Source organism: Ranitomeya imitator, chromosome 5, assembly GCF_032444005.1.
Source record: "Ranitomeya imitator isolate aRanImi1 chromosome 5, aRanImi1.pri, whole genome shotgun sequence".
Classification (NCBI taxonomy): domain Eukaryota; kingdom Metazoa; phylum Chordata; class Amphibia; order Anura; family Dendrobatidae; genus Ranitomeya; species Ranitomeya imitator.
In genome coordinates, this window is record NC_091286.1 from 274,974,073 (window position 1) to 274,993,405 (window position 19,333).

Genomic DNA, 19,333 nt, shown 5'->3' on the forward strand with positions numbered 1-19,333 from the left:
GATCTTTCCATGATGCCACATAGGCGTCACAGGTCGGATTGGCACTGACTTTCATGACGCCTATGTGGCGTCATGGGTCAGGAAGGGGTTAAATCAATTTCTGAAAAGAATAAGATGTTTTAGTTCAAAGTAAAGTGTTTAGGTGTGATGATTACTTTCATGGTTTCAAGCTATGATCAGACTTGTTAAGATGCTATGAATATTACATGAAAAGGTAGGCTGTGTAGACTTTGCCTTCAAATTAGGGGCACAAATCAGAGAAAATAAAGAATAATATATTACATATAGTGATGAGCGAGTGTGCTCATTACTCGGGTTTTCCATGCTCAGGTGATCTCCAAGTTTACATGATTTGCCGCTGCTAGACAGCCTGATTGCCTGTTTGATAGGGAATCCCCACATGTTTTCAGGCTGTCTAGCAGCCGCAAATCATGCACACTCGACCTTTAGAGTATGTGACTTTAAAATGGGTTAATCTGGGTTTTGTATGCTGGTTGGGAGACAGTTCTACTGTTCATGGACTATACATTCCTGAGGATGAGCCTCACAGAAGATGATGATTAAGCTGCTGACTAATATTCCAATCTGTCTGAATGGTACAATATATATGATTTAGAGTAAGCCTTCTTTTTGCCTTTCTTGGAATAGGTTCCAATTTAGCCTCTGCTCTACACTGAGCACTAAGCTAGGATATCTTTCCAAGGCCATATTCACACGCTCAGTATTTATTCAGTAGTTTACATCAGTATTTGTTAAGTCAAAACCAGGAATGAGTGAAAAATGCCGAAGTGGTGACGTGTTTCTATTATACTTTTCCTCTGATTGTTCCACTCCTGATTTTGGCTTACAAATACTGATGTAGCATACTGACCAAATAATATATGTGTGAATGTGGCCTTGAACTAACAAAAAATGGCATTCAACTGAAACCCCCAATGAAACCATTCATTCATATATTGGGTCAGTCACTTTGGACTCTGGTTTAGCGCCATTCTGGCAGTGACCATCTGTTGTGTTCGGCCACATTCACAAGTTCAGCATTTGTTCTGTATTTTACATCAGAATCTGTAAGCCAAAACCAGGAGTGGGTGATAAATATAGAAGTGGTGACGTTTTTCTAGTATACTTTTCCTCTGATTGTTCCACTCCTGGTTTTGGCTTACAGATCCTGAGGTAAAATACTGACCAAATACTGAACCCGTGAATGTGGGTGAATCTGACAACAGGATTTACCCCTAAGAGTTATTACAGTCACTTTATCAAACTATTAATACAGTTTGTAATTATTCCTGTCTTACACCTAGATGCTACGTGTGTTTAAACAGATGTTAAATACTCCCTGTCTGTGGGTAGTGGACTGGCTTCAATTGGGGCCCCGTGGCAAGATTAGGGGCACCAATGGGTTACTATGGCTGCCAATGGTCAGCTGAATCATTCCGTGGCTGAGTTTCAAATGAGCATGATTTTCACTATATACAGTTGTGCTCAAAAGTTTACATACCACGGCAGAATTTTTGCTTTCTTGGACTCTTTTCCGAGAATATGACTGATAGTATCAAAACTTTTTCTCCACTCATGGTTAGTGGTTGGGCGAAGCCATTTATTGTCAAACTACTGTGTTTTCTCTTTTAAAATCATAATGACAACCCAAAACATCGAATTGACCCTGATCAAAAGTTCACATACCCCATTTCTTAATACCATGTATTGCCCCCTCTAACATCAATGACATCTTGAAGTCTTTTGTGGTAGTTGTGGATGAGGTTCTTTATTTTCTCAGATGATAAAGCTGCCCACTCTTTATTGCAAAAAGCCTCCAGTTCCTGTAAATTCCTGGACTGTTGAGCACGAACTGCTCATTGATATTGAGGTCAGGAAACTGAAATGGCCACTCCAGATCCTTCACTTTGTTCTGATGTAGCCAATGACAGTTTGACTTGGCCTTGTGTTTTGGATCATTGTCATGTTGAAACGTCCAAGTACGTCCCATGGGCAGCTTCTGGGCTGATGAATGCAAATTTGCCTCCAGTATTTGCTGATAATGTGCTGCATTCATCTTTCCTTCAACTTTGACCAAGTTTCCTGTGCCTTTGTAGCTCACACATCCCCAAAACATCAGCGATCTACCTCCGTGCTTTACAGTTGGAATAGTGTTCCTTTCGTCATAGGCCTTGTTGACTTCTCTCCAAATGTAATGTTTGTGGTTGTGGCCAAAAAGTTCAATTTTGGTCTCATCACTCCAAATTACCTTGTTCCAGAAGTTTTGAGGCTTGTCTCTGTGCTGTTTTGGGCATTGTAGGTGAGATACTTTGTGGCATTTGTGCAGTAATGGCTTTTCTTCTGGGACTCGACCATGCAGCCCATTTTTCTTCAAGTGCCTCCTTATTGTGCATCTTGAAACAGCAACACCGCTAGTTTTCAGAGAGTCCAGTATTTCAGCTGATGTTATTTGTAGGTTTTTCTTTGCATCCCGACCAATTTTCCTGGCAGTTGTTGAGAAAATTTTTGTTGGTCTACCTGACCGTGACTTTGTGTTGTGTTTGAACACTGCTGACTGGCATTATCAATTCCTTGGCTATCTTTTTGCATCCCTTTCCTGTTTTATACAGTTCAACTACCTTTTCCCATAGATCCATTGACAATTCTTTTTCTTTCCCCATGACTCACAATCCAGATATGTCAGTGGCTGGATGAAAGATGCAAGAGTCTGTCTGGATCCCAGAAACTCACTCAGCTTTTATGCATACACACTGATTACAAGCAAACAGGTCACAGATGAGAATGTTACCTTTAGTAGCCATTCAAACCTATTTGCGTCAACTTCTGTGCATGTTATCAGGCCAAAATCACCAGGGTATGTTAACTTTTTATCCGGGTCATTTGGATGTTTTGGCTTGTCATACTGATTTAAAAAGAGAAAACACGGTAGTTTGACAATAAATGGCTTCACTCAACCACTAACCATGAGTGGAGAAAATTTTTTGGTTTTATTATTCATATTCTCTGAAAAAAAGGCCAAGAAAGCAAAAATTATGCCGGGGTATGTAAACTTTTAAGCACAACTGTACTGCGGTGTTACAGTTTAAGCAATCAGAATAGCAAAAGTTCATGTACCTTGTGGGAATTAAAAAATAAGGTAGTGGACAAAAGTTTTAAAAAATCTAAAAACAAAAATATAAAGTTTGAATAACCCCTTTCCCCCCAAAAAAAAAAATTGGTAATATTGTGATCATACAGTTAGGTCCTTATATATTTGGACAGAGACAACATTTTTCTAATTTTGGGTTTAGACATTACCATAATGAATTTTAAACAAAACAATTCAGATGCAGTTGAAGTTCAGACTTTCAGCTTTCATTTGAGGGTATCCACATTAAAATTGGGTGAAGGGTTTAGGAGTTTCATCTCCTTAATGTGTGCCACCCTGTTTTTAAAGGGACCAAAAGTAATTGGACAATTGACTTCAAGGCTATTTTATGGACAGGTGTGGGCAATCCCTTCGTTATGTCATTCTCAATTAACCAGTTAAAAGGCCTGGAGTTGATTTGAGGTGTCGTGCTTGCATTTGGAAGGTTTTGCTGTGAAGTAAACATGCCGTCAAAGGATCTCTCCATGCAGGTGAAACAAGCCATCCTTAAGCTGCAAAAACAGAAAAAAACCCAACCGAGAAATTGCTACAATATTAGAAGTGGCAAAATCTACAGTTTGGTACATCCTGAGAAAGAAAGAAAGCACTGGTGAACTCATCAATGCAAAAAGACCTGGGCGCCCACGGAAGACAACAGTGGTGGATGATCGCAGAATAATCTCCATGGTGAAGAGAAACCCCTTCACAAGCCAACCAAGTGAACAACACTCCCCAGGAGGTCGGCGTATCAATATCCAAATCTATCATCAAGAGAAGACTGCATGAAAGTAAATACAGAGTTCACTGCACGGTGCAAGCCACTCATAAGCATCAAGAATAAAAAGGCCTAGACTGGACTTTGCTAAAAAAAAACATCTAAAAAAGCCAGCACAGTTCTGGAAGAACATTCTTTGGACAGATGAAACCAAGCTCAACCTCTACCAGAATGATGGAAAGAGAAAAGTATGGCGAAGGCGTGGTACTGCTCATGATCCATAGCATACCACATCATCTGTAAAACACGGTGGAGGCAGTGTGATGGCTTGGGCATGCATGGCTGCCAGTGCCACTGGGTCACTAGTGTTTATTGATGATGTGACACAGGACAGAAGCAGCCGAATGAATTCTGAGGTATTCAGAGCCATACTGTGTGCTCAGATCCAGCCAAATGCAGCCAAACTGATTGGTTGTCATTTCATACTACAGATGGGCAATGACCCAAAACATAAAGCCAAATCAACCCAGGAGTTTATTAAAGCAAAGAAGTGGAATATTATTTAATGGCCAAGTCAGTCACCTGATCTCAACCCAATTGAGCAGCATTTCACTTGCTAAAGACTAAACTTCAGACAGAAAGGCCCACAAACAAATAGCAGCTGAAAACCACCGCAGTGAAAGCCTGGCAGAGCATCAAAAAGGAGGAAACACAGCGTCTGGTGATGTCCATGAGTTCAAGGCTTCAGGCAGTCATTGCCAACAAAGGGTTTTCAACCAAGTACTAAAAATGAACATTTTATTTAAAATTATTGAGTCTGTTCAATTACTTTTGGTCCCTTTAAAAACAGGGTGGCACATGTTAATGAGCTGAAACTCCTAAACCTTTCATCAAATTTTAATGTGGATACCCTCAAATGAAAGCTGAAAGTCTGAACTTCATCTGCATCTGAATTGTTTTGTTTAAAATTCGTTGTGGTAATGTCTATAACCAAATTTAGAAAAATGTTGTCTCTGTCCAAATATATATGGACCTAACTGTAAATGTTCAATCTATCAAAATATAAAATGAATTAGCCCGAATGAATAAACGCTGTTGTAATGCAGGTGTCTGGATGCAACGAGAAGAGATCATGAGGTGGAAGCACCCAGGGGTTGTTATAATAGCATTAAGTTGGTCTCTTAAGTGTCTCTGGAGCACGTCTGCCCCGCTCTCTTCCCTGGCACCAAATTTCCTCCTGGTTTTAGCATGCAAGGCTTTTATATCAGGAAAGTCCTTACTGAGGGTCACCTGATCTGGTCCAGCACACAAGGTCCTTCCCCCTGCAAATCTTCCAGCACACTTTGGTTCCGCTTGATTTCGGCTGGTCAGCAGATGGCAGTCTCTCCTCATTAATGGCACATCCTGCACTAATTTTCTCTCCTGTCACAGTTGTTGCACGGCTTTTCTTGGCTTGACCATCACCCGAAGTCTCTCATTCTTGAGGTAGAGAGGACCGTGCCTCAGGTCTTGACAGGAGTAGTCAGACATTGGAGGCTTGACCAGCGCAGGGTGCAGATTGTGGCACTGACCAGTATAAGCCGTACTGAGGGATCCGGACTGTGCCAGGTGGTGACCGACACCTGGGTGGCACAGAGTCCCTGCTGAGGCCTCACATTGGTCTCAGCGGTGTCTCTGTAGCACTCTCTTCCCTGGCAACAAATCTCCTCGTGGTTTGGCGCAGGGCTTTTACACCAGGGAAGGCCTTACTGAGGGTCACTTGATCCGGTCCAGCACACAAGGTCTTTCCTCTGCAAATCTTCCAGCACACTTTGGTTCTGCTTGATATCGGCTGGCCAGCAGATGGCAGTCTCTCCTTATTAATGGCACATCCTGCACTAATTTTCCAGATGTCTCATGGCTTTTGTTGCACTGTAACGAGAGAAAAAAAATGATATGAAAATCAATCAAAATGTTGTATGTACCCCAAATTAGTGTCAATAAAACTGACATGAGACGGAAAACAAGCCCTCACCCAGCTCAATCGACAGAAAAATAAAAATGTTACAAGTCTTGCAAAATAGTAACACAAACAAAAACATTTTGATTTATACATTTCTGAACTTTTTTTTAGCATATCCTTAGGGTATGTTCACACGTTCAGGATTTCCATCCTTTTTTTTTCCTGACTGTTTTTTAAAAAACTGCAGCTCTTGGCAGAAAACGCAGGTCCTTTTTTTGGTCCTTTTTTGGTCCGTTTTTGATGCGTTTTTTGATGCGTTTTTTGATGCGTTTTTTTGATGCAGTTTTCTAGCCAGAGTCTGTGTGTTTTCTAGGAATTTTTTTAGGGTTAAAATGGCTGAAAATACCCTACCCCTAACCCTACCCCTAACCCTACCCCTAACCCTACCCCTAACCCTACCCCTAACCCTACCCCTAACCCTACCCCTAACCCTACCCCTAACCCTACCCCTAACCCTAACCCTAACCCTACCCCTAACCCTACCCCTAACCCTACCCCTAACCCTAACCCTACCCCTAACCCTAACCCTAACCCTAACCCTAACCCTACCCCTAACCCTACCCCTAACCCTAACCCTACCCCTAACCCTACCCCTACCCCTATTCTAACCTTAGTGAAAAAAAAAAAAAAAAATTCTTTATTTTTTTTATTGTCCCTACCTATGGGGGTGACAAAGGGGGGGGGGTGTCATTTACTATTTTTTTATTTTGATCACTGAGATAGGTTATATCTCAGTGATCAAAATGCACTTTGGAACGAATCTGCCGGCCGGCAGATTCGGCGGGCGCACTGCGCATGCGCCCGCCATTTTGCAAGATGGCGGCGCCCAGGGAGAAGACGGCCGGACGGACACCGGGACGCCGGGTGAGTATAAGGGGGGGAGATTAGGGCACGGGGGGGGCATCGGAGCACTGGGGGGGGGGCATCGGAGCACTGGGGGGGGCATCGGAGCACGGGGGGGCGGGATCGGAACACGGGGGGGGCAGCCACACTCCGCCCACGCACTTCCGCCCGCTCCCCGCACTTCCTGCTGCAGCGGTTCTGCACATCAAATCGCAGTAAAACCCGCAGATATATTTTTGATCTGCGGGTTTTACTGCGGTTTGGACCTCACAATGGAGGTCTATGGGTGCAGAACCGCTGCGGCTCCGGAAAAAGAATTGACATGCTCCTTCTTTTTTCCGGGAGCTATTCAGCGCGTCTTTTTTTTAACAATTTCCGGACCATGTGCACAGTGTGTCCTGTTTTCCATAGGGTACAGTGTACTGTACCCTGCATGGAAAACAGCTGCGGAACCGCAGCGGCAAAACCGCCGCGGTTCCGCGGTAAAAAACGCACTGTGTGAACATGGCCTAAGAATTTTTGAATGAGCCCTGAATGCAAAACAATCAATACAAGTATGGTATTGCGGTAATCGTACTGACATGAAGAATCATGATTCAGAGTCATTTTTAATAACAGAATGTAGACTACAAAAGCAACCCCCCACAAAGCATGGCAGAAGTACAGTTTTATTCACAATGTCAGCACACGTGGCCTTTTTTCCTGCTTTTTTCCAGTACACTGAATGAAATGGCATCATTTAACCCATTCCCGACATGCGCCATACCAGTACTGCTCTGCGGGAGGTGCGTTCCCTCAAACCGTAGTACTGGTACAGCAACATGATTGCACAACCTCAAGCTGAGCGCTGCACCGATCTCATGCGGGTGTCAGTTGTATGTGACAGCTGACACCCCACAGCAATGCCAAAGATCAGTGCTAGCACCGATCACAGGCATTTAACCCCTCTAATGCCGTTGTCAGTAGTGACAGTGACATAGAGGGGCATCGCCCAGGGAGGGGACAATCAGGACATCGCATCGTGTTGTCCTGATGGTCTCTGTTGTGAATTCTGTGGCAGAGCTCCCTCCTGTGGTCACAAGTGGTACTTCGCCTGATTCTCTCTGTGAGCTTCCGTTGGTGGAGGAAAGTGGTACTGCGGCTTCTGAGTTTCCTTCCTCAGGTGATGTGGTGAAGTCGTTAGGTGCTGCTCTATTTAACTCCACCTAGTGCTTTGATCCTGGCCTCCAGTCAATGTTCTAGTATTGGACCTGTTTCCTCCTGGATCGTTCCTGTGGCCTGCTGCTCTGCATAGCTAAGTTCTGCTTTGCTATTTTGTTTGCTGTTTTTTTTCTGTCCAGCTTGTCTATTTGTTTTTTCCTGCTTGCTGGAAGCTCTGGGACGCAGAGGGTGTACCTCCGTGCCGTTAGTTCGGTACGGAGGGTCTTTTTGCCCCCTTTGCGTGGTTTTTGTAGGGTTTTGTGTTGACCGCAAAGTTACCTTTCCTATCCTCGCTCTGTTCAGAAAGTCGGGCCTCACTTTGCTAAATCTATTTCATCTCTACGTTTGTCTTTTCATCTTAACTCACAGTCATTATATGTGGGGGCTGCCTTTTCCTTTGGGGTATTTCTCTGAGGCAAGGTAGGCTTATTTTCTATCTTCAGGCTAGCTAGTTTCTCAGGCTGTGCCGAGTTGCATAGGGAGCGTTAGGCGCAATCCACGGCTGCCTCTAGTGTGGTTGGAGAGGATTAGGGATTGCGGTCAGCAGAGTTCCCACGTCTCAGAGCTCGTTCTATGTTTTTGGGTTATTGTCAGGTCACTGTATGTGCTCTGACCTCTATGTCCATTGTGGTACTGAATTACCTTATCATAACAGTACTGGAGGCCAAAAGTACTAATGATTCTCAATAGAGGGAAAAAAGAAGTTCTGAGACCATTTTTTTTTCTCTGCACTGTGTTTTGCCTTTTTTTTCCCCTAGACATTTGGGTGGTTCAGGACACAGGTGTAGCGATGGACATTAAAGGTCTGTCTTCATGTGTGGATCAGCTCACGGCAAGAGTACAAAATATTCAAGACTTTGTGGTTCAGAATTCTATGTTAGAACCGAGAATTCCTATTCCTGATTTGTTTTTTGGAGATAGAACTAAATTTCTGAGCTTCAAAAATAATTGTAAACTATTTCTGGCTTTGAAACCTCGCTCCTCTGGTGACCCAGTTCAACAAGTTAGGATCATTATTTCTTTTTTACGTGGCGACCCTCAGGACTGGGCATTTTCTCTTGCGTCAGGAGATCCTGCATTAAGTAATATCGATGCGTTTTTCCTGGCGCTCGGATTGCTGTACGATGAGCCTAATTCAGTGGATCAGGCAGAGAAGAATTTGCTGGCTCTGTGTCAGGGTCAGGATGAGATAGAGGTATATTGTCAGAAATTTAGAAAGTGGTCCGTACTCACTCAGTGGAATGAAAGTGCGCTCGCAGCTATTTTCAGAAAAGGTCTCTCTGAAGCCCTTAAGGATTTCATGGTGGGATTTCCTATGCCTGCTGGTCTGAATGAGTCTATGTCTTTGGCCATTCAGATCGGTCGACGCTTGCGTGAGCTTAAATCTGTGCACCATTTGGCGGTATTACCTGAGCTTAAACCTGAGCCTATGCAGTGCGATAGGACTTTGACCAGAGTTGAACGGCAAGAACACAGACGTCTGAATGGGCTGTGTTTCTACTGTGGTGATTCCACTCATGCTATCTCTGATTGTCCTAAGTGCACTAAGCGGTTCGCTAGGTCTGCCACCATTGGTACGGTACAGTCAAAATTTCTTCTGTCCGTTACGTTGGTCTGCTCTTTGTCATCGTATTCTGTCATGGCATTTGTGGATTCAGGCGCTGCCCTGAATTTGATGGACTTGGAGTATGCTAGGCATTGTGGGTTTTTCTTGGAGCCCTTGCAGTGTCCTATTCCATTGAGAGGAATTGATGCTACGCCTTTGGCCAAGAATAAGCCTCAGTACTGGACCCAGCTGACCATGTGCATGGCTCCTGCACATCAGGAGGTTATTCGCTTTCTGGTGTTGCATAATCTGCATGATGTGGTCGTGTTGGGGTTGCCATGGCTACAAGTCCATAATCCAGTATTAGATTGGAAATCCATGTCTGTGTCCAGCTGGGGTTGTCAGGGGGTACATGGTGATGTCCCATTTCTGACTATTTCGTCATCCACCCCTTCTGAGGTTCCAGAGTTCTTGTCTGATTACCGGGATGTATTTGATGAGCCCAAGTCCGATACCCTACCTCCGCATAGGGATTGTGATTGTGCTATCGATTTGATTCCTGGTAGTAAATTCCCAAAAGGTCGACTGTTTAATTTATCTGTGCCTGAGCACGCCGCTATGCGGAGTTATGTGAAGGAGTCCTTGGAGAAGGGGCATATTCGCCCGTCATCGTCGCCATTAGGAGCAGGGTTCTTTTTTGTGGCCAAGAAGGATGGTTCACTGAGACCTTGTATAGATTACCGCCTTCTAAATAAGATCACGGTTAAATTTCAGTACCCCTTGCCGTTGTTATCTGATTTGTTTGCTCGGATTAAGGGGGCTAGTTGGTTCACCAAGATAGATCTTCGTGGTGCGTATAATCTTGTGCGTATTAAGCGAGGCGATGAATGGAAAACTGCATTTAATACGCCCGAGGGCCATTTTGAGTATCTAGTAATGCCATTCGGACTTGCCAATGCTCCATCAGTGTTTCAGTCCTTTATGCATGACATCTTCCGAGAGTACCTGGATAAATTCCTGATTGTGTACTTGGATGACATTTTGATCTTCTCGGATGATTGGGAGTCTCATGTGAAGCAGGTCAGAACGGTGTTTCAGGTCCTGCGTGCTAATTCTTTGTTTGTGAAGGGATCAAAGTGTCTCTTTGGTGTTCAGAAGGTTTCATTTTTGGGGTTCATCTTTTCCCCTTCTACTATCGAGATGGACCCTGTTAAGGTCCAAGCCATCCATGATTGGACTCAGCCGACATCTCTAAAAAGTCTGCAAAAGTTCCTGGGCTTTGCTAATTTTTATCGTCGCTTCATCTGCAATTTTTCTAGTATTGCTAAACCATTGACCGATTTGACCAAGAAGGGTGCTGATGTGGTCAATTGGTCTTCTGCTGCTGTGGAAGCTTTTCAAGAGTTGAAGCGTCGTTTTTCTTCTGCCCCTGTGTTGTGTCAACCAGATGTTTCGCTTCCGTTCCAGGTCGAGGTTGATGCTTCTGAGATTGGAGCAGGGGCTGTTTTGTCGCAGAGAAGTTCTGATTGCTCGGTGATGAAACCATGCGCCTTCTTTTCCAGGAAGTTTTCGCCTGCTGAGCGAAATTATGATGTGGGCAATCGAGAGTTGCTGGCCATGAAGTGGGCATTCGAGGAGTGGCGTCATTGGCTTGAAGGAGCTAAGCATCGCGTGGTGGTCTTGACTGATCATAAGAACTTGACTTATCTCGAGTCTGCCAAGCGGTTGAATCCTAGACAGGCTCGTTGGTCGTTGTTTTTTGCCCGTTTTGACTTTGTGATTTCGTACCTTCCGGGCTCTAAAAATGTGAAGGCGGATGCTCTGTCTAGGAGTTTTGTGCCCGACTCTCCGGGTTTATCTGAGCCGGCGGGTATCCTCAAAGAGGGAGTAATTGTGTCTGCCATCTCCCCTGATTTGCGGCGGGTGCTGCAAAAATTTCAGGCTAATAAACCTGATCGTTGCCCAGCGGAGAAACTGTTTGTCCCTGATAGGTGGACGAATAAAGTTATCTCTGAGGTTCATTGTTCGGTGTTGGCTGGTCATCCTGGAATCTTTGGTACCAGAGAGTTAGTGGCTAGATCCTTTTGGTGGCCATCTCTGTCGCGGGATGTGCGTACATTTGTGCAGTCCTGTGGGATTTGTGCTCGGGCTAAGCCCTGCTGTTCTCGTGCCAGTGGGTTGCTTTTGCCCTTGCCGGTCCCGAAGAGGCCTTGGACACATTTCTCTATGGATTTTATTTCAGATCTTCCCGTCTCTCAAAAGATGTCAGTCATTTGGGTGGTCTGTGATCGCTTCTCTAAGATGGTCCATTTGGTACCCTTGTCTAAATTACCTTCCTCCTCTGATTTGGTGCCATTGTTCTTCCAGCATGTGGTTCGTTTACATGGCATTCCAGAGAATATCGTTTCTGACAGAGGTTCCCAGTTTGTTTCGAGGTTTTGGCGAGCCTTTTGTGGTAGGATGGGCATTGACTTGTCTTTTTCCTCGGCTTTCCATCCTCAGACTAATGGCCAGACCGAACGAACCAATCAGACCTTGGAAACATATCTGAGATGCTTTGTTTCTGCTGATCAGGATGACTGGGTGTCCTTTTTGCCTTTGGCTGAGTTCGCCCTTAATAATCGGGCCAGCTCGGCTACCTTGGTTTCGCCGTTTTTCTGCAACTCTGGTTTCCATCCTCGCTTCTCTTCAGGGCAGGTTGAGTCTTCGGACTGTCCTGGTGTGGATACTGTGGTGGACAGGTTGCAGCAGATTTGGACTCATGTAGTGGACAATTTGACCTTGTCCCAGGAGAAGGCTCAACGTTTCGCTAATCGCAGACGCTGTGTGGGTCCCCAACTTCGTGTTGGGGATTTGGTTTGGTTATCTTCTCGTCATATTCCTATGAAGCTTTCCTCTCCTAAGTTTAAACCTCGTTTCATTGGTCCGTATAGGATTTCTGAGGTTCTTAATCCTGTGTCTTTTCGTCTGACCCTTCCAGATTCTTTTTCCATACATAACGTATTCCATAGGTCATTGTTGCGGAGATACGTGGCACCTATGGTTCCATCTGTTGACCCTCCTGCCCCGGTTTTGGTGGAGGGGGAGTTGGAGTATATTGTGGACAAGATTTTGGATTCTCGTGTTTCAAGACGGAAACTCCAGTATCTGGTTAAGTGGAAGGGTTATGCTCAGGAAGATAATTCCTGGGTCTTTGCCTCTGATGTCCATGCTCCCGATCTTGTTTGTGCCTTTCATATGGCTCATCCTGGTCATCCTGGGGGCTCTGGTGAGGGTTCGGTGACCCCTCCTCAAGGGGGGGGTACTGTTGTGAATTCTGTGGCAGAGCTCCCTCCTGTGGTCACAAGTGGTACTTCGGCTGATTCTCTCTGTGAGCTTCCGTTGGTGGAGGAAAGTGGTACTGCGGCTTCTGAGTTTCCTTCCTCAGGTGTGTGGTGAAGTCGTTAGGTGCTGCTCTATTTAACTCCACCTAGTGCTTTGATCCTGGCCTCCTGGATCGTTCCTGTGGCCTGCTGCTCTGCATAGCTAAGTTCTGCTTTGCTATTTTGTTTGCTGTTTTTTTTCTGTCCAGCTTGTCTATTTGTTTTTTCCTGCTTGCTGGAAGCTCTGGGACGCAGAGGGTGTACCTCCGTGCCGTTAGTTCGGTACGGAGGGTCTTTTTGCCCCCTTTGCGTGGTTTTTGTAGGGTTTTGTGTTGACCGCAAAGTTACCTTTCCTATCCTCGCTCTGTTCAGAAAGTCGGGCCTCACTTTGCTAAATCTATTTCATCTCTACGTTTGTCTTTTCATCTTAACTCACAGTCATTATATGTGGGGCTGCCTTTTCCTTTGGGGTATTTCTCTGAGGCAAGGTAGGCTTATTTTCTATCTTCAGGCTAGCTAGTTTCTCAGGCTGTGCCGAGTTGCATAGGGAGCATTAGGCGCAATCCACGGCTGCCTCTAGTGTGGTTGGAGAGGATTAGGGATTGCGGTCAGCAGAGTTCCCACGTCTCAGAGCTCGTTCTATGTTTTTGGGTTATTGTCAGGTCACTGTATGTGCTCTGACCTCTATGTCCATTGTGGTACTGAATTACCTTATCATAACAGGTCTCCATGGAGACTCCCGGCACCAAAATGGCCGCGTCGTGCTTCCAGGTCCTGCAGGTTTGTGACTTTTGAGCGCCTGTGAGACATGCCTCCTTCCCTGCCTGTCAGATCGCTGATCTGACACTCTGTTGGGACAACATAATACAAGTTTTAAAAAAAATTAAATTTACAAACTGTAAAAATATATATATATTTTTTTTTAAAATCCCTAAATAAAGAAAAAAATAGATATTTTTCCAATAAGTACATGTATTTATGTAAATAAAAAAAACCAATAAAAGTATACATGTATCGCCATGTCTGTAACGACCCACTCTATAAAAAAAAGGGTAATAAAACGCGATCGAAAGGACGGATGTAAATAAACATGGTACCCCTGAAAATGTCATCTTGTTCAGCAAAAAACAAGACACCATACAGCTCCATCAGCAGAAAAATAAAAAAGTTATAGCTCTCAGAATAAAGCAATGCAAAAATAATTATTTTTTCTATAAAATAGTTTTTATTGTGTAAAAGCACTAAAATCAAAAAAATATATATAAATGAGGTATCACTGTAATCATACTGACCTGATGAATAAAGTGGTCTGATCAATTTTAGAAAAAAATCAGAATAGAAAGCGATCAAACAATGTCACGTGCCCAAAAATGATAATAATAAAAATGTCATCTCGTCCCGCAAAAAACAAGCCATAACATGACTCTGTCGGCCAAAATATGAAAATATTATAGCTCTCAAAATATGTGACGCAAAAACTAGTTTTCGCAATAAAAAGCGCCTTTTAGTGTGTGACAGCAGCCAAACATAAAAACCCGATATAAATCTGGTATCACTGTAATCGCCCCGACCCGATGAATGAAGTCGCCTAATCACTTATACCGCATGATGACTGGTGTAAAAATAAATAAAACCAATTCTTCACATGCTGTTGATTATTTTCATTCTGCTTCCCAAAGATCGCAGAAAGGCTCGGTGCACATTTATCCTGAGCTCTGCAAATATGTGATTCGGACATAACCCCTGGTGAGTCAGAGGCTGATGGAGGCACTGTGGATGCCATAGGACCTGTGATCCGGCGGTGTCCGTCTTTTTAGGATTAAAAAAAGTGCTGTCGGCCAGTTTTGTGCACTTCTGAAAAGGACACCGCTGAGCAGAGGCCAGATGGAGTCCAGAGAAAATCGTCCTGCCTCTTTATAGTGAATGGATCCCTCGGGGGTTTCATCTTAATCATGTCATTGAGATTTAGATGGAAACCCCAAAATAAGTGCTCAGCGTAGAGCGCCAGATAAATGTTATCACAATGTTCCCAATAAAAGCTTCAACTCAATCCACAAAAAAAGCAAGTCCCTCCCCAGATTTGTCATCTGTTATCGGAAATATAGGGGGCTTCCACGCTACTGATAGTACAAAGACTCTGGAAGAGAGAAACGGCTCCTAACCCGCCAAAAGAAATTCAGCAAATTCTCCTCTCCCAAATCCAAATGCCCCCCTCCCTTCTGAGCCCCATGGTGACTAAATCACATTTAGTGCCCACTTGTTTGGCATTTCTGTAGTGATGAGAGCCCACCTAATTTACAGGTTTGTGTCTCCAGAACAATGAGCTGGGCATAATGTACTGGTCACTACAACAGCAGTTTGCAATTTTCACTCAGCAACATCCACTGCTGCTTGTTTCTGGAAAAACCCGATGGAGTCCAAATCATCACTACATCTGTAGATAACAAGGTTATAATTTCTGAAATGGGGTCACTTATGGGGGTTCTGCGGTTCTGGCACCTCAGGGGCACTGCCAAAGTAACATGGCACTCTCAAAAAAGTGCAGCAAAATCTGCACTGTAATATGGCGCTACTTCCCTTCTGAGCTTTGCATTGTGCCTCAAAAGTAGTTTTCGACCACATATGGGGTATCGGTGAACTCAGGAGATATTGCACAACAAACTTTGGGGTCCATTTTCTCTTTTTGCCCTTGTGAAAATACAACATTTGTAGCTAAAAAAAGATTTTTGTGGGAAAAATGTGATTTTTCTTTTCTTTTCACAGATTAACGTTATAAATTGTGAAACACCTGGGGTTTCAAGGTGCTCAGACAGACACATCTAGATAAGATCCCAAAAGGGTCTAGTTTCCAAAATGGTGTCACTTGTGGGGGGTTTCCACTGTTTAGGCACATCAGTGGCTCTCTAAACGCAACATGGCAACCGCTAATTATTCAATCAAATTTTGCATTCAAAAAGTTAAATGGCGCTCCTTTCCTTCCAAGCCCTGCCGTGAGGTCAAAAAGTATTCCCCCACACATAGGGTATCGGCGTAGTCATTAGAAATTGCACAACAAATTGTAAGGAGCATTTTCTCCTGTTAGTCTTATGAAAATGCAAAATATAGATCTAAAAAAGATTTATTTGGGAAAAACATGATTTTTATTTCCACGGCTCTACGTTATAAACGTCTGTGAACCACCTGTGGGTCCAAGGTGCTCAATACACATCTAGATAAGTTACCAAAGGGGTCTAGTTTCCAAAATGGTGTCACTTGTTGGGGGTTTCCTCTGTTTAGGCACATCAGGGGCTCTCCAAATGTGACATGGCGACTGCTCATTATGCCAGCAAATTTTACATTCAAAAAGTGAAATGGCGCTCCTTCCTTTCCGAGCTCTGCCGTGCGCCCAAATAGGAGATTTTCTCCACATATCAGGTATCAACATGTTCAGGGGAAATTGCACAAAAAAGCTATGGCCCATTTTCTCCTGTTACCCTTGCAAAAGTAAAAAAAAAATAGGTCTAAAGGAAAAATTTTGTAAAAGAAAAGTAAATGTTTATTTTTTATCTTTCACATTCCAGAAATTCCTGTGAAGCACATGAAGGGTTAATAAACTTCTTGAATATAGTTTTGAGTAACTTGAGGGGTGCAGTTTTTAGAATGGTGTCATTTTTGGGTATTTTCTGTCATATAGGCCCCTCAAAGTCACTTCAAATGTGAGGCGATCCCTAAAAAAATGGTTTTGAAAAATTTTGTTGTAAAAATGAGAAATCGCTGGTCAACTTTTAACCCTTATAACTTCCTAACAAAAAAAAAAAACGTTTCCAAAATTGCACTGATGTAAAGTAGACATGTGGGAAATGTTATTTAATAACTATTTAGTGCGATATGACTCTCTGACTTAAGGGCATATAAATTAAAAGTTTGAAAATTGCTAAATTTTCACCAAATTTCAATTTTTTTCACAAAAAAGTCATATCAAATAAATGTTACCACTATTATAAAGTACAATATGTCATGAAAAAAATCGCAGAATCACCGGGATCTGTTGAAGCGTTTCAGAGTTATGACCTCATAAAGTGACAGTGGTCAGAATTGTAAGAATTGGAATGGTCAGGAAGGTGAAAACAGGCTTCGGGGTGACGGGGGTTAAAATTACAACGCATACGCCAAAAACAAGCCCTCCTATGGGTATGTCAGCAGAGTTCTAAAAAAGTTATGGCTTCTGGATAAAGTGACGCAAAAAGAATATGAAAACTTAAAATAGAAAATTGGCTGTTGAGGGAAGGTATTAACTATGCCAAAGTGCGAGATGTCTCATTAACGGGCAAGATCTCATGTTTTGACAGGAAGGTCTGCCATGGAGGGTTATGTGATCCCACAACCCAGAAGCTCACACCCAACTTTTGATTGAAAGTCGTTTTCATTAGAGGTCATTTAGGACATTTTTTTGTAGTTTACTTTTACAGGCAATTTAGGGACTTTTTAGATAGATATTTAGAAATCTATTAGTGTGGGGCTGCCTTTTCTTGCTTTAACTATAAAAAAAGACAAGAAGGAAAGCGGTATTCAATTAAACGGGTTATCCACTTCTTTAAAATGTATGGCTTAACATAGGCCAGGGGCATTAACAGAAATCATTGGGTTCCATAGCATAAAGTCCCAATTGGGTCCTTCCCTCACTCCCTAAAATAAAATTAATATTTGCTGAGTTCACAGCACATAGGCCCAGTCAGAGAGAAGGGCATATCTCCCAACTTTTAAAGGGAAGCTGTCACAGATTTTTGCTGTGTAATTTGACAGCATCATGAGGTATGGACAGAGATGCTGAGGCAGATGCTGAGCAGGATGGAACATTAATTAATTCACGATGACACGTGGCGTTCCCTACACCAAAAATCTCACTCGAGTATGATTTCTGGCGCAGCACATAAGAGGTGTACACCACTCATCATATGCACTTCTTCATAAATCAGGAGCTTCCGATCCAAGAACGCCTTCTCGTCAAGACCTGCGTGAACAAGACTGGTATTGATGAATTGGGCCCTGATTGTGTTGAAGCAACACTCTGCTCTTCCAACACTCTGCTCTCAGATTGGTTAGTAAATCCCTGCTGACAGATTCCATTTAAAGACAGGGAGAGGGACATGCATTGTGACCCTTGCACAATAATGTAGCCCCTATTGAAGCCCTTAGTTTACTCAACCATTATGATACCCCTTTCATGGCTCCCATAGAGTATGATGCCACCCCCATTTTCTGACTCACAAGCCCCATAGAAGTCACATGGTCTGCTGCTGTTAGTGGCATGCCACTGGCATAGGCCCAAAAGATTAGATTGGTGGAAGATCGACTCTTGGAACCATCACCAATCAACCAATTGAAGGGTTTGGGGCACCCACTTGAATGGGACAAAACTGCAATTCCAGCAGACTTAAAGTATTGTGTGTGCAGACCAACGAATCTAAAGAACAAAGGGCATTTGGAGCTTCCAGGAGCCATCATGGCTTCAAACAATTTATCAGTGGGGTGCAAGGAGCCAGGCCCCAACCTGTCTATGTGTTAATGGAAATCAATTTCAAAGAATTCGATATCCCTTTAGATCATACCATTCTAATTCTTTCAGCAGTCATGTAAATTGATATTTTAATAGGTAACTTTATGTTATTTCAAGTAATGTTCTTTCCAGAGCAACTCAGATATTTCCAGGTTGTTTAATGAAGAATTAATCGTTCCTCCTTGTGATTTCTTACAGGTTTCTGGATGGCTCTTGATAGCATTTGTGGCGATCCTGTTCTTCATGGTCCTGTGTGTCGCTAGGTGCTGTTCTCCTCTTACTTACCTGCATTTGAGGTACTGGACCAGCTACGTCAACAATGAGCAGACTCTGTTTGAGCAGGCAGCAAATAAGCACTCGAAAGTGTATGCCATGCAGAACATCAAGAAGTTTTTTGGGTTCTCACCTGGTAGTAAAAACATATCTGAAATTCGCATCCCTTCACATATGGATTGGAGAACTATCTCTGGCCTTGACCTGTTAAAGGTAGTCAATCAGGACTATTGTCATTACAGTCTTCTTCATGCATGGGCGGATGAGGAACCAACTGATGGGAAAGTTATTCCTATTGATGTAGGACAAGTCCCGATGGATACGACTCCTCCAGCTGGAACTTCCTAAAATGTTATAGTTTACTATATTTGTAGGTGAATGCCTCAGTGAATCTAAGGGTATAGGTTCCTGGATGGGAGCATGGATCGATGTAAATCATTTCCCACGTAAAGAGACTGAACAGAAATGATTGGCTTCAAGCAATAAAAAATGTTCTAATCTTATCACGTGTCATTTGTATGATATTTCCATCTTACCAACCAAGTCTTATGAATATAAATAAGAATTGTAACTTACCTTCACTTTCAGTGCTGTAATGGTGCACAAATGAACCAAATTATGGGGGAGAAAGAAATATGACAAGCTTTTTCTGTTTTCTTTTGAAGCGTGGTCTCACCTCTGAGCTACAGTATTTTAGGAATATTAATATCAAATTCTTAATAGTGTTAG

The 19,333-nt window shown here is 43.2% G+C and overlaps 1 protein-coding gene across 1 annotated transcript in view; it reads left to right on the plus strand.

Annotated features, from left to right (window-relative positions):
* Nucleotides 1-19,107, plus strand: part of CALHM4 (calcium homeostasis modulator family member 4) — a 41,716-nt gene extending 22,609 nt beyond the window's left edge. The window contains exon 2 of the mRNA XM_069726178.1: nucleotides 18,530-19,107. Within this exon, the coding sequence (XP_069582279.1) occupies nucleotides 18,530-18,952 (423 nt within the window). The 3' untranslated portion in view covers nucleotides 18,953-19,107. The remainder of the gene's footprint in view (nucleotides 1-18,529) is intronic.
* The last annotated feature ends 226 nt before the right edge of the window (nucleotides 19,108-19,333 follow it).